Raw genomic sequence first — 15862 nt, 5'->3', positions numbered from 1 at the left:
TAATGTTTATTTTGAAAAATATCTTATTTTTAAATAACATGAATTGTTGTTTTTATAAATATTTTTCACATTTAATTTGATAAGAAATAAAGGAAGAACGAGTAAAAATCGAAGAATATATATTTTTTTTTATAACACATAAAATATTGGTTACACAGCAAAGTTGCTTAAATACATGTATACACAATTATGCATGTACATTTATTTATGAACAGTGCAGGTGAAATAAAAAGTGTACACACAAAAGTGTATGTAGATATAGAATAATAATTTCAGCATAATAATAGTAAATAAGAATAAAAGAGTAAATAAAAGAGTAAATAGGAAACTTGAAAAAGTGCAACAATTGGAAGTGATTTTATGTCGAAATTAGTAGGGAACAAATATATATATATTAATAAATATAATTAAAATAATGAAAAAATGAATGGTAAAAATAATAATGAATTAGAAACGAGTAGCAATGATACTGAAACAAGGGAAAGGGAATTAAATTTAGATGAAAATAAAGATAGTATAGAGTCAGAAAATGTAACTAATAATAATATAGAACAAAAAAATGCCGAAGAAAAAAAAGAAAGTTCGTCTTTTTTCTCAAAATATTATAATAAATTTGTAAATATAGATGATAACACAAAAGATACTGATACAGCTTCGAATCACGAAAGCAAAGAAAATACTTATCACATTTTTAATAAAGATAATTCAGCTAGTAATAATAATAATGATAATAATAATAATAATAACGAGCTTAATGAGTGTGCATATCTTAGTAAGGATATAAACTTGGATGAGAAAAACATTTCGAAAAGTGATGTCAATGATAATTTAGAAAATATTATTAATTTTAATAAAAAAAATGTAGATTTGAATTTATGCAGAGGTGAAATATACCTAACAAATAATGAACTATTTTGTATATCCTATCTTCTTATGAATAACCGTTTTCGATTTTCCCCAATTGAAGACCAAAAAAAAAAAAAAAAAAGAGATATTGTTAGTTCAGAAGAATTAATAATCGATTCAAAACGAAAAAAAAGTGATAATATAAATGATTATTATAAAATAGATGATAAAAGTGAAATAAATTTATTAAAAACATCCCACGAAAATAATAGTATGCATGAAAAAGAAGATGAATTAACAGCAAGTGGAGAAGGAGGAGGGATACATGATAATGGTAGTACTTCATGGAGTAATAAATATACTGAACATGAAATTAGCTTAAAAAAAAAACAACAAATTGATATATGTAATGAAATATTAAATCATTTACAAAATAAATATTATGAACAAATTTTAAATATTGAAAATAATTTTAAAAATTTAGAAAATAAAATTGAAGATAATAATTTTTTCAATTTTAATTGTATAATGGAAAAATTAAGAAATAAAAAATATGATAACATTTTATTAATTTTTGATGATATACATATGTATCTTAATAACTTATTATTTTTATCAAAACCTTCAAGTTATATATGGATGAAATTACACGAACTACTTAACCAAGTAGCAAATTCATTATTAAATATACATCAAATGAAAAGAGAAGCATTTAACGAAATCGATTATAATTTTCAGGATGATGCTGATAATAAAAAAAAAAATATTATAGAAAGTCAAACAATAGAACAATCAATAAATGAGGAAGAAAAATTGTCCTTTCAACTGCTTCTCGGAAAATTACACCAAGACATCCATTTTGAGGTACTAAATAAAGCACCAAACAAATTTTACATTTTTTTTGAATTATTACCAATTTACATGTTTTTATAAAAATTACATTTTTCCTCAACTAATTTTTTTTTTCTCAATATTTTCCTGACTTGTTAATATTTTTTACGATTTTTTACGATTTTTTACGATTTTTATTTTTTTTAGCTATTTCGAAAATTCAAAAGCAAAGCTGTCTGGAAAACCCTGGAAGGCGGTGAAATAGAATTAGATGATAAATTAACAAAGGCCGATGTATTTAGGTAAAAATAGTTTTACACAACGTTGTGAAATATTGCACATGTATAGACATTGGTGTCAAAAAATAAAATAAGAATTTAACTTTATTTTCATCCATATTCATTTGTTCATATTTTTTTTTTTTTTTTTTTTTTTTTTTTCCAATAGAGAAATGTATAACTGGTGTAAGTTACAACTCGATTTGAAGGACAAACGAAGTGAAATATCCGAATCTGAGAGTGACTCTTCAAAAGATTCATATTAATAATAAGTTCATAATTTTTTTTTATTATTTGAGAATTTTATACTTTTGTTATCCTTTTACAAAAATAATAATACTTAGTGATAGGTAGCTAAGGATAGTAATATATTTCGCTCACTTTTACTCTCTTTTTCTCTACCTTATTTTATTATTATTATTATTTTATTTTTTTTTTTTTGTGCATATTAATGATGCAAGAATATACACTTATGCACTATACTATCCTAAAAGTGCATATCCAATGTTTTGAGTTATTCTGAATCAATGTTTGGGCTATTAAAATGCATATGTGTGCATATATACATACATGTATACACTTTTTTAAGATTATGTGATAATATGCATTTTATTTTTTCTATGTCTGTTTCAGTTTCAAGTTCGTATACCCTATTTTAGTATTTTAATTTTGCATTTATGTTAAGATGACTTTTTTTTATTACTATTATTATTATTGTTGTTATTGTTGTTATTATTATTATATATCTGAATTAACTTTATTTTGTTTTAGCATTTTATTTATTTTTAAGTTAATAGCTTTTCAAGGTTTATCACTGTATGTATATGCATATACATACGAATGAGTATTGAAAATAATTTAGTATAAAAAAAAAAAATTATTATATTTGTATTTTTTTCAATAAATTAAATAAGCAATTCAAGTTAAAATTTTATACCAAAAATCAAAAAATATATAAAAGCGGTTATAACGAAAAATTACGGAAATAAGCATAGCAAATGAATGAAATATAACTAACAACATCATTTACGTATTTTCAGAATTTTTTATTTTCCTTTCTTATAATGTGAAATAAATAAATCTTCGCCATAAATACATATATTATTTATTACAAGACAAAAAAAAAAAAAAAAAATGTAAAACAAATAATAATCAAATAATAATTATAAAAAAAAAAAATGTTAAAGTATTATAAAAAGGCTAGCCACTTTTTTTTTTTTTTTTTTTTTTTTTTTTTTTTTAATTTTCCACAAAAAGAGTAAATATTTTTGTTCTTTAGAAATGTTATATATTTATAATACAAGTATATATATCATAATTAGGTGATAAAAAAATTGTCTTCATGTTTATGCAATTTCAGACTTAAAACTAATTTTCAAAAATAGTACTATCATTGTTTGCCTTATCAATATATTTTAAAATTTGGCTTATGGGCTTATAATTAAGAATTATATCTTCCTTTTTATTTTGTTCATATAAATTTTCCCCTTGAAAATTTTCATTTATATCTTTTTGAGAGTAATTAAACATTTTCTCATATTTACTTTCATCAATTGATCCAAAATATGCAATATTATCTCCTCGAATTATTAAATTTCCTAAAAATGACAAGAAATGGGGATTTGTGTGCAAATCGGTGGGGAAAAAAAAATAAAAAATAAAAAAAATAAATAAATAAATATATATATATATATAGAGAGAGATAATATAATAGGGGGGTATGATATATAGGACATATAAATTCTTAATTCCAATCTACTATGAAATACGTATTTATCACCATGGACAATAATTTTATAAGCATTTATGCATGCGTATATAAAGACATATATTTATATCCATTCAATTTTTTATTTTTAATATATATTCCCATTTCTGTTTTCGGTCCAATTTTTATTATTTTATTTTTCTTACCAACATAAACATCGGAGAAGTAATTCTGTTCAGGTATTATAATTTTTTCAACGCAGTGTGTTAAAAATATATTTCCATGTTGGTCGTATGTTCTTAGTATTCCTTAAAAAAAATGCATATATAGATATGTAGTTATAATGCATATATAGATATGTAGTTATAATGCATATATAGATATGTAGTTATAATGCATATGTAGGTATGTAGTTATAATACATATGCATAGTTAATCGTTTAGAGTGGCGATTTGGAAACGTAGTTATTATATAGGGTGTAAAAATTGTGCATATATGGATTGATATAAATATATTCTACAGTTTTTAGTTTTATTTTTTTTTAATTTTATTTTTTTTTAGTTTTATTTTTTTTTAGTTTCCAAACCTAAATATAATTTATTATCCCTAGAAGAAATGAAAATATATGAATCTATATCTTCTTCAAAGCTACTTAGCCATAGTGGGTTGAATATTTGCTCCATTTTTTATTGGAGAGAAATAAAAAAATTCCTTTTAAATTTATTATGATTTCTACTATATTATGGTTATAAATTTGGATATTTTATCCCAACACATTGTAAGCATTTAGTCAAAGATTTGCTTTTTTATCCTCTCTGTTTCGATCGTTTTATCTTTTCTTTTTCGATCGTTTTATCTTTTCTTTTTCAATTATTTATCTTCTCTTCAATTGTTTATCTCCCCTTTTTCGATCGCTTTATTATTTTTTTCGATTATTTTATTATTTTTTTTCTTGATAAAAATCGAGTATAGAATAGTATTAAATTTCTTTGTTACACGATTTTACATCATATTCTATTATGCCAATTATATTTGATTTGGTCACAAAATGATGAAAAAAAATATTATATTTTTCATATAGGATATTTTTAAAAATATATTAATTATGTTATATCGTACTACCTAATCAACCAATGTTAAAATAGTTAAATGTTTCTTTTTTATTTAAAAAAAATATATATATATAATTTTTAAAATTAAAAAAAAAAAAAAAAAAAAAAAAAAAAAAACAATCACTATATACTGACCGATTTACTCATAGCCCTCTTTAACCGAAACAAATCCAACAAATAAATTTATTAACAAAAATGTAACAAAAAATGGAAAAAATGTTAAAAATACCAACAAAATTATCAAAATAATAATTTACGAAAAAATGTCGATAGATAAGAAAATTTTCTAATTCGGCCAGTCAGTCAATTCAGTAGTAGCTGTACAATTTTGGGTACACAAAGCTACAAGAAAAAATGAATAAAAAATGAATAAAAAATGAATAAAAAATGAATAAAAAATGAATAAAAAGTTATCATATTTTTATTTATTTATAAATATACTTAATCTCTTGACTTAATGATAAAAACAACAGAATAAACACTTGGAGAAAAGTAGATAGTGATGATAATAATTATATAAGCATATAATTGGTCAAAAAAATCGTTGTTTTTCTGTTTTCATTTTTATTTGGTATTTTTTTGGTCTCGTTTTTATTTGGTATTTTTCTGTTCACATTTTCTATTTATTTCTATTTTTATAAAACTATTTTTATATCTCTTATACCCAAATGTAACGGGGTTTACTCTACACACCTTTCGCTCTTCAAAATTGTTGAAATGGTTGAAATGGTTGAAGTGGTTGAAAATATGTTGGGCTTTCTCTATCCTTTTGTTAAGCCATTTTGTTATTTCCATGATTTGCACCAAACAAATATAAAACACATTTTATATTTTTTTTTTTTTTTTTTTTTTCAAGTTGCATATTTTTATAAGATCTAATAAAAATACCATTTTAACATTTTTGTATTTTTTTTATAATATATAAATTCTGAATTGAGGTAACAAACAAATATACACCATGGTCTTTAACATATTATATTTTTTGTTTTTCACATTTTTATTAACAAAAAGATGTATGAATTTGGATCTAAAAACAAATAAAAATAAACAAATAGTTGTCAGTTTTATATCAGGATGTAATTATAATAATTTGTATAATAGGGAAAATAAAAAAAGTTTAAAAATTGCCAAAGATGATACAAAAATAAATAGTTTAAAAAATGATAAATATTCTGAACATGTTAATATAGATGAAAAATATGATAAAAATGACTATATAAATAAATTATATGAAAATGAATTTTACGATTCTACTAATTATAATGTTTATATCGAAAATAATAAATTAGCAGAATATATTTCTGATGTTTCAATAAATAAAAATGAAATATGTACATTATATGAAGACATGAATTTAGGTCGTTTATTTGAAAATTTAGTAGCAAAATTATATTATAATAAAAAAATAAATGGGTTCGTACATCTATATAATGGTCAAGAAGCTATAAGTACAGGTATTATCAAAAATTTAAGAAATTCTGATTTTGTTGTTAGCACATATAGAGATCATGTTCATGCAATTAGCAAAAATGTTCCTGTAAAAGAAATATTAAATGAATTATATGGAAACTATTATGGAAGCACAAATCAAGGAAAAGGAGGTTCTATGCATATATATAATAAAAAAAATAATTTTATTGGAGGCTTTGGATTTATTGGTGAGCAAATACCAATTTCTGTTGGATTAGCATATAGTGTTTTATATAAAAAAGAATTTATTCAAGATACATCTAATAAAGAATATGAAACTTGTTCAGAAAAGCAGAATACACTTATGAATCACGTAAACGATGTTAAGGAAAACTTAACAAAACATGATGAAAATGAACATGATAAAAATGAGAACGATCTCGATGTAGTTGTATGCTTTTTAGGAGACGGAACAAGTAATATTGGCCAGTTTTTTGAATCTCTAAATCTAGCATCTACCTATAATTTGCCTATTATATTTGTAATCGAAAATAATAACTGGGCAATTGGTATGGAAAGCTCAAGAAGTTCTTTAGGAGATCTAACAAACAATTATAATAAAGGAAAAGCATTTAATATAACTACATATAAAGTAGATGGTAATGATGTATTGAGTATATACAAACTTGCAAAAAAAAAAATAAATGAAATTCGAAAAAAAAAATCAGGACCCATTTTAATAGAAGCTATTACATACAGAACAAGAGGTCATTCTTTGGCTGATCCAGATTTATTAAGACGATTAGATGAAAAAACATCATGGAAAAAAATTGATCCTATTATTCAATTAACAAATTATATGAAAAATAATAATATTGTTGATTCTATTTATTTTGAAAATACTAAAAAAGAGATTCAAAAAATACTTTTAGATGCACAAAATGATGCAGATTCTAATTTTGAAAAAAGTAAAAATATAGATGTATGCAAATTATATGACAATAATATTTTTGCTCCATCTGAAATTACAAAATATCAACCATCTTATTCAAAATACAAAAAATATGATCAATTATCACCAAATGAATTAATTCAATATTACCAATCCTATATGAATGAAATAAATGGAAAATTTATCAAAAATGATAAAAATTATTATTCACAAATATTTGACAAAAAGCAATTACCTCTAATTATAAACTAAGATAACACATGTTCCTCATGAATAATTTAAAGGTGACATGGACCTTTTTTTTTTTTTATTATTTTTTTCTTTTCTTATAGGAATAGTGTTGGCTCGCTTAAATGGGTTCGCCAAAATGGCTCGCTTAAACGGACCCCTTTTGCTTCCTTAGAGCAGGAAGACAAAACACATTTTTACAAAACGTATTCATAATATTTTTCACAAGAAATTATGTTAAAAAAAAGACAAGACAAAACAAAACTAATTAGTAATAAATACCATAAAAATATTAAAAATTTATTGAAAAAAAAAAAAAAAAAAAAAATAAAAATAATTTTTCTTATATAGAATATGTAAAAAGTATCCTTTTTATTTTACAAAATATTTGATAATTGAATTTATTAAATTGTAAAATATAGAAAAATTTTATTTTATATCAAAAAAATTTATATTGATTATTAAGATGTGATTTTTGATCTAAATATTGAAAGGGTAGAAGCAGTTAATTTTGTCATACCATAATTTATAAAATCAAAATCTATCGATGATCTCATTCCTTGTAATAATGACCATAATGCCCAATGTATATGTGAAATAAGATAAAATGGTTGTATCTCATTAATTAAATTATTAATAATTTTATCATCATCTGTGTTTAAATAATTTTTAATAAAATTATATTCTTCAGCTCTTGTTGGTATTAAGTTCCATTCACAATTAAAACCTGCATATTCGTTAAAATGGTTAGCTATATCAAATGCCCGTTCCATAGGACATGAATATTCAAAATCAATAAGACATATTGTATTATCTGTTTTGTTAATAAAATTTGAAGAAAGCAAATCACAATGACATAAAACAACAGGTGATTTTTTTTCTTTACATAATTTTTCTATTTCACTTATTGTTTTTTTTAGTGATTCAAAATCTATCAGTTTTAATATATTTACTTTAGAATCAAAATCACATGGTTTATTTTTTTCTTCATATAATAAGTTAAAATATTTCCAAATAGTTCCCCATAGAAAAGATGATCTATTATTTATTTGATCAGAATTGTTATTATATTTTAAATCTTTATAATATATACAATCTTCTGTTTGTAATTTTTTAATAGTTTGATACACATCTTCATTTAGTTCAATATCATGTAATGTTTTTAAGTTTTTTGCAATTTCTTTTTGAAATTTAGGATTTTTTATTTCTTCTTTAGATAATGCATATCCTTCCATAAATTCTTCTATTCTTCCATTTGGAAAAAAAACATAAATTTTTTTTGATATATTTTTATTATTTAATATATTTGATATAATTTGTTCTCTACCTCTATTAATGATTTCGCTAGTTTTAGGACCATATAATCTAATTAAATATATTTTTTTTTCTAAATTATGTTCAACTTTTACTAATATATTTGTTATACCTCCATTTATTATCTCAAAATTTAATTTATCAACATCTTTTTTATTTATTAATTCATTCCCATAAAATAATATAACATATTTACAATATAAATATAATGATTGCTTATTTGAAAATACATTACTTTTATATTTATTTAAATATTCTTCTATTTTAGCATCTTCATTTTCACCTTGCACTATTTTTAAATCATCAATAGATATAGCTTTTATTCCTTTTTTTTTTTTTTTTTCACAAATTTGAGAATTTGGTAATGGCGTACTAGTAAAATGTTTTACTGTACAATTACTATTTCGTTTTTCAGGAATTTCTGTATCACTATTTTGTTTTATTTCTTCCATTCTAAATATATTTTATACATGTATATTTTTATCAATGTCTACACTATTTTTTTTTATTCTAATAATTTCACACACTAGTTTATTTACCTTTTTAACATAATAAAAATCGAAAAAAAAATTTTCAAATTCAATAATGCAGATTTAAGCGATAATGCAATTTCAGAGAGATAATGAAGTGCTACTAGGATGCGAAAAAAAAAAAAAAAAAAAAAAATATATATATTTTTAAAATAAAGGAATATATATATGTGTGTGAATAAAACGATTTATTATCTAAACATTTTCAATAGTAATAAAAACAAATGTAATTACTATAAATTTGTCCATATGCACACATGTATATATTGATGCATATCGGAGTGTAGAAATCGAAATTTTCTTATTTATAATTTTCCAAAAAAAATTTAACAAATTATATATACACACTTAAATACCCATACATATTATGTTTTATAATCGAAATAAATGGATAATAAAAATGTATACCAATATAAACTAAATTTTTATTTCCTCTTTTTTTACAGTAATTTGTGTAAATGCTTAATGTGTACTTATTTGCATATAAGATATTTTTTTTTTAACTTGCGAAAATTAGCACATATGCATAATCCATTAATATCGCTTTGTTTATTATCTTATTGATGAATTTGTTTAACTATCGCTTTGTTTATTATCTTATTATTTATCCATTAACATATTGATGGATTTATTTTTTCAAACTCACAAATGATCAGTAATAATATTTTTCTTTGTTATTCTTTGATAAGAAAATATTATTAAAAAAATAAAACGGTAAAAGGAAAATTATGCAAACTTAAAAAAAAACAAAATATAAAATAAAATGTTATACGAACTAAGTGTAAACAAGTCTTTAGTTTTTTTTTTATTTTTTTTTATTTTTTTTTAATTGATTCATATTTTTCATCTTTTGCAAAATTATATAAAATATTATCTCAAAAAAAAACCTAAAATTGTTTTACATATATAATAATATCCTTTTAAATATAATTCGCTCTAATATATAAAAGGGAAATGGGCTTGAATTCAAATAAGCAATAATTATGAACGAAAAAAAAAAAGAATAAAAAATACCTGCGTTATTGTAAATAGTTAAAAATCATTCAATACAAGTTATTATTTTAAATAAGGAATGAAACAAATATTTTCCTTTCATCATTGTTTTTTGAAATATATAATTTATATTATTAATCATATTTACTTAAAAATTATTATAGAATTTTAAGAATGTTTTGAACAAACATATGTAAAGCTTAAAAAGAAAAAAAAAAAAAAGTTAATAAATTTGTAAAAAAAATATTCTTATGAAAATAGTGATAACCATTTTTTATGTATTACTAAGAATTTGTAACCTACACTTATTTTAATAATAAAATAAATAATAAAATAAATAATAAAATAAATAATAAAATAAATAAATGTATAATTTACACTTGTATTAATTATATTTATGTTAAGCACACATAATTTTCACGTGTGAATATCGATGAACTTTTAAAATATTGGATTTTTTGTGGAAAATAAAAAAGGAAACTTTTTTTTTATGTCAAAGACTTAGTTCTTTACAACTCCAACTTTCGCGGCTCTGAAAAAAAAAAAAAAAAATAAAAATAAAAAAAAAAATAAAAAAAAAAATAACATGCACACATTAAGTATATACACATTAAGCATTGCATACACACATTAAGTGTATACATACATGCACACATTAAGCATTGCATACACATATCAAGCGTATGCATGCGCAGCTGCGAATGAAGAGCGCATTACCTTAATATCCTATCATTTATTTTATATCCTGGCTGGATAACTGTTGCAACTGTCCCCTTTTCTTTAGTGGTATCGCTAACTTCGAAAATAGCCTCATGGAACATGGGATTAAATTTTTCATTGATTGGGTTATATTTATCTATTCCATATTTATTAAAAATATTATGAAGAATAGTTTCTGTCATTTCTATTCCTTTATATATATTGTTAATCTCTTCATTCGATTTTAAAGATTCCTCACTTATGTTTTTAATTGCCAATGATAAGTTATCAGCAACATCAAGCAATGATTTTGCAAAATTACTAATGCAATATAATTTATTATTTTCAATCTCTTTCATATATCTAGTTCTTAAATTTTCTTTTTCTGCTAATACAGATAAATATTTTTCTTTTAAAACTTGATTATCTACTAATTTTTCATCCATATGTTTTTTGGTTTTTTTAATTTCATTAATAAGATCTATTTTGTTATAACTTTCATAATTTATTTCTTTATTATTTTTTTCTTCTGAATGTTCAGAATTTTCTGACTTGTTCATATTTTTTTTATTATCATTACATTCTGAGCTTTTCTTATTAATTTCCATATTTTCATTATGTTCCTCATTGTTATTATTTACATTGTCACTACTTTCGCTGTATGCCTTATCTTGTCCTGATTGGCTACTAAATAAACAGCGTTTTGTCAAATTGAGAAACGGTTTATTTCCATCCAATAAATTTGTATAATATTTTCGAAACACTATTGATTTCATTTCCCTTCCATGCGTATTTAATACCCTATTACATATTAGGGTTTTTTTCAGCACATTAACATATTTCATATTATATAAAAAATAATTTGAAAAAAAAAAAGAAATATAAAATAATAAGTTATTCTATAGCTACAAAACAATCACAATTGCAAAAGTGATCATAATAAAAATAATTAAATAACAATAGTAGAATAATAATAACAACAATAATAATAATATAAGCTAGCGTAAAAAAAAAAAAAAATATATTAACAATAAATAATTTACAAGCACATATGGAAAAAAAATTCTGAATTAGCAATATAAAATTGTATAAAAAAAAAATAATAAAATAAATATATTTGTTTCCTTTTTTAATTTGATATGCATTATAAGGAATTTTTTTTTAAGTATCCATGCAATATCCTACAACATACAGTAGTATGGTTACACCATGCAATGAATATTATTATGTAAAAAATAGTGACATATTTTAGAAAATATAAAAATAATATGAAAAATATTTATGCATTTATTCATACATTAGTATAGTGTAAAATGCACCCCAAAGTGTTCCTTAAAATATTCATTTTCTTTTACACAAAAATAAAGTAAGTCAAGCAATAACCATATATATAATATATAATATATAATATATATAATTATATATATATATAGTATATATTTATTGATTTATCCATAGTAATATTTTATATACCATATCAAGGTTTCGAGAAAAAACAACTGAATAAAAATGAATGGCCAAACAAAAGTGAAATATATTATTAAAAAATAAAAATAGAAAAATTAAAAAAAAAAAAAAAAAATTAATATACATATGAAAAAAGTCATGAAAGCAATTACCCTTAGAAAATAATAACCATAATTAAATATTTTATTTTTTAATATATATAATTAAGAAAAATTTCGATTGAAATAAAGTTTAAAATTAAAACGATGTATTAAGTTAATTAAAAAAAATTATTGATTTTACTTTAACCAATCATATAATAGTTGTCTATACAAACATATATATATTTTTTTTTTTATTATAAAAACAAATGAAAACAAAAAAACAAAAAATTGTACATAATATGTATGTATATTACAGAATGAAAAGATAAATTATTATGTCTAAAAAATAAATAAAACAAAAATTTAAAAAAGGATATATATATATTTAAGATTCAATTATGTTACATTATATAATAATAATCTAAAGAGATTTTAAAACAATTTCTGCCAATTTATTATTCTGATTTATTTCATCTTTTAATAAACGTTTTTCACATTTCTGATTTATTATTTTACTGTTTTTTACTTTAAGTTTTTTTTCTTTTTTTAGTTTTTTGTCGTATCGCCCGAATGTGGAGGATGAAATTTGGGCCCTGAATGGGGGGGAAAAATAAAAAAAGAAAAATATAAGAATAGGAATAAAAAGAAAAATATAAGAATAGGAATAAAATGCAAAATGACGGAATAGGAATGAAATACAAAATGACGGAATAGAAATGAAATACAAAATGACGGAATAAAAATGCGAAACGAACAAATTTTATGCACATTTTTTGCCTTACATTTTAAGATTATCAATAAGATTTTCCCGTTTCCTTTTTTGTTTCTGTATATATTTGATATCCTGTGATGAGATACCTTGTTGTTCGAATTTATTTTTCATTTCTCTCATTTTTTGTTTCATTTTTTTAATATCTTTTTCTTCTTCCATTTTTTCAAATGGGTCTTCATATATATTATCACTTGGTTTATATTCATGAACAAAGTCAGATTTTTCTTTATTTATTTTTATTTGTTTTTTTTGAAATCTTCTTACCCAACCTTTACTATTTTCATCATAAATTAAACCATGTTTATTTTTTTTTTTTTTTAATTTAGTTTGAGAAAATAGTTCCCATCTTGTTGGTTTTTTAGCTTCAGGAAATTTCGAATATCTTGGCAAATTAAATACATTATCTTGGGTTAGAGTATAAAACAACTCACCTTCATCATTTCTCTGATTTGTTAATTCATTTATTTTTTTTAAAACTAATGCAAAATTTTCTTCTGTTTTCGTCTTTATCCTAACCACATTATAAACAATAAAAATTAAAAAAGTGAAAAATATGCAAATAAAATGTACAAACATGTAGATATTTATATTATCAGGATATGCAGCACTTTTGGGCAAACTCTTAAGGTACTATACATTAAGTATGGACAGAATACTGTTATTCATTTTTTTCGTTTTTTTCATTTTTTTCGTTTTTTTCATTTTTTTCATTTTTCATTTTTTTTCATTTTTCTATTACTCATTTTCAGATGTTATCAGGGAATTGTCATAAGCAAGGAGATGTTGAGAGCAAAAATCCAAACTCATTTTTTTTAATTTTAAATTATTTTTCGTAAATTAAAGCAAAAGAAAAAAATACTTAATCATCAATATATTATATGTTCCTACAAATGTACATATATAACATAATAACAGAATATAATCTTAAATCGATCTATTATTTTTTAACAAGTTGGGAATTAAAAAAAAAAAAAAAAAAAAAAAAAAAAAAAATAGGTATATATATATTAAAAATATAGGATATATATATTAAAAATATAGGTATTATACATATTGCATATTTTTCAACTGGTGGCGTTCATAAATAATATTTTTTTTTTGTATATACTATTTTAAAAATATTGTTCTATACATATTTTTATAATTTCTTTAAATTTGTATTTTAAAACAAATTCAAGGATATCAATTAAAAAATGGTAGAAAATGGCAGAAATGACAAAAAATGTAAAAATTGTAAAAAAAAAAAAAAAATTGTAAAAAAAAAAAAAAAATTGTAAAAAATGTAAAAAATGATTAAATGATTAAATGATTAAATGATTAAATGCCTTTTCCCTTATTTATTAACATTATTGGGTAGTCAGCGAAAAAGGCATATATTTATTTTGTTTTTTTAAAACTATTATTTTCATCCTTATTTTTACAGTTCTATATTAACATATTTTATCACCAAATAAAAATAATATAAAAATTCGAACAAAATAAATGGTGAGTCAGGAAATGTTCAAACCTGCTTAATCCCATTTCCCCACTCTTTATTTCCACCACTTTATTTTCACCACTTTTATTTTCACCACTCTTTATTTTCACCACTCTTTATTTTCACCACTTTTATTTTCACCACTCTTTAATGTGTGCTTTTTTGTTGACACTTATTAAGGTGACGTTGTGAAGTTTAGTAAACATTGCTAATAAACAAAAAGATATATTTTATATTAACCAAGTATTATTAGATTGTTTATGTATATATGTCTAAATTATAACTAAAGGAAATGTTATATTTTAATAAAATCAGTACTTAGATTGTATAAAAATAAACAATTCTTATGTTCACACATTTTGCTTGCTGTTCATATATTTTGCTTGTTTGTTCACACAGTTTTCTTGCTTGTTCATATATTTTCATTGGTTAGTTGGTTAGTTTTTTTTTCATTAATGGGGATTTTTAAAAACTACCCCCGCCTTTTCACCAATTTTTTAAATTAACAATAAAAACACATACTTTTTCCCGTTCATTTATTATTATGTTTTATATTTAATACAAACCAAACAATAATAAATAAAAATGAATATATAGAAAGAGAACGAATAAGGAAATAATAAGAATAGACGTAAAGTGATATATTTTATTTCGAATAAAAAATAAAACATTTACATACTTCCCTAATCATGATGTTGTTACTAAAACATATATAACATTAATATGTTATAATTTTATTTTTATATTTATAAAAAAAAATATTTGTAAAGACTTATCAGTAAATGTGGGTTTTAAGCTATTTGAAAAATAATAAAATATATATTTTAAAATATTTTTATTAATCCATAGTAATAAATATAAATATTGTAGAATAGGAAAAAATAATAAATCATATCTATGAACTTGTTTTATTCTTATTTTTTTTATATATTTTTTTTATAAAAATAAAAATTTAATAAATAGCTAAAAAAAACACTATTTCAAATATGTAACTAAATGATCTAAAAATCGTCATTTTTTTAAAAGTCCGTATACATTTGCCTGCTACATAAATATATATATTTTTATTATTACATACTTATTTTACATACTTTTATTTTATATACTTTTATTTTATATACTTTTATTTTATATACTTAATATTTTATGCCTATTATTTTA

The 15862-nt window shown here is 21.2% G+C and overlaps 6 protein-coding genes across 6 annotated transcripts; 2 read left to right on the top strand and 4 right to left on the bottom strand.

Moving 5' to 3' along the window:
• Window positions 1–423: 423 nt before the first annotated feature.
• PY17X_0926000 (conserved protein, unknown function) lies at window positions 424–2221 on the top strand (the record flags this gene model as incomplete). Its single annotated transcript, XM_720587.2, has 3 exons — window positions 424–1710; window positions 1885–1979; window positions 2125–2221. The coding sequence occupies 3 exons, from the start codon at window positions 424–426 to the stop codon at window positions 2219–2221; spliced, it is 1479 nt and encodes a 492-aa protein (XP_725680.2).
• A 1102-nt stretch (window positions 2222–3323) lies between these two features.
• On the bottom strand, window positions 3324–4347 carry PY17X_0925900 (U6 snRNA-associated Sm-like protein LSm1, putative; the record flags this gene model as incomplete). Its single annotated transcript, XM_022956008.1, has 3 exons — window positions 3324–3553; window positions 3870–3971; window positions 4251–4347. The coding sequence occupies 3 exons, from the start codon at window positions 4345–4347 to the stop codon at window positions 3324–3326; spliced, it is 429 nt and encodes a 142-aa protein (XP_022812206.1).
• Window positions 4348–5734: 1387 nt separating this feature from the next.
• Window positions 5735–7390, top strand: PY17X_0925800 (pyruvate dehydrogenase E1 subunit alpha; the record flags this gene model as incomplete). The annotated part of the gene is made up of 1 exon (XM_722004.2): window positions 5735–7390. The coding sequence occupies one exon, from the start codon at window positions 5735–5737 to the stop codon at window positions 7388–7390; it is 1656 nt and encodes a 551-aa protein (XP_727097.2).
• A 437-nt stretch (window positions 7391–7827) lies between these two features.
• Window positions 7828–9132, bottom strand: PY17X_0925700 (choline/ethanolamine kinase; the record flags this gene model as incomplete). Its single annotated transcript, XM_722003.2, has 1 exon — window positions 7828–9132. The coding sequence occupies one exon, from the start codon at window positions 9130–9132 to the stop codon at window positions 7828–7830; it is 1305 nt and encodes a 434-aa protein (XP_727096.2).
• A 1572-nt stretch (window positions 9133–10704) lies between these two features.
• PY17X_0925600 (GrpE protein homolog, mitochondrial, putative) lies at window positions 10705–11747 on the bottom strand (the record flags this gene model as incomplete). The annotated part of the gene is made up of 2 exons (XM_722002.1): window positions 10705–10735; window positions 10921–11747. 2 exons carry the CDS (start codon window positions 11745–11747, stop codon window positions 10705–10707), a joined length of 858 nt encoding a protein of 285 aa, XP_727095.1.
• A 1126-nt stretch (window positions 11748–12873) lies between these two features.
• PY17X_0925500 (ribosome biogenesis regulatory protein, putative) lies at window positions 12874–14031 on the bottom strand (the record flags this gene model as incomplete). Its single annotated transcript, XM_722001.2, has 3 exons — window positions 12874–13045; window positions 13235–13735; window positions 13964–14031. The coding sequence occupies 3 exons, from the start codon at window positions 14029–14031 to the stop codon at window positions 12874–12876; spliced, it is 741 nt and encodes a 246-aa protein (XP_727094.2).
• Between the last annotated feature and the right edge of the window lie 1831 nt (window positions 14032–15862).

The sequence above is a fragment of the Plasmodium yoelii genome (assembly GCF_900002385.2).
Source record: "Plasmodium yoelii strain 17X genome assembly, chromosome: 9".
NCBI classification, from domain to species: Eukaryota; Apicomplexa; class Aconoidasida; order Haemosporida; family Plasmodiidae; genus Plasmodium; species Plasmodium yoelii.
The sequence above is the reverse complement of the archived record's forward strand: the minus strand, read 5'-3'. Positions and strand labels throughout refer to the sequence as shown.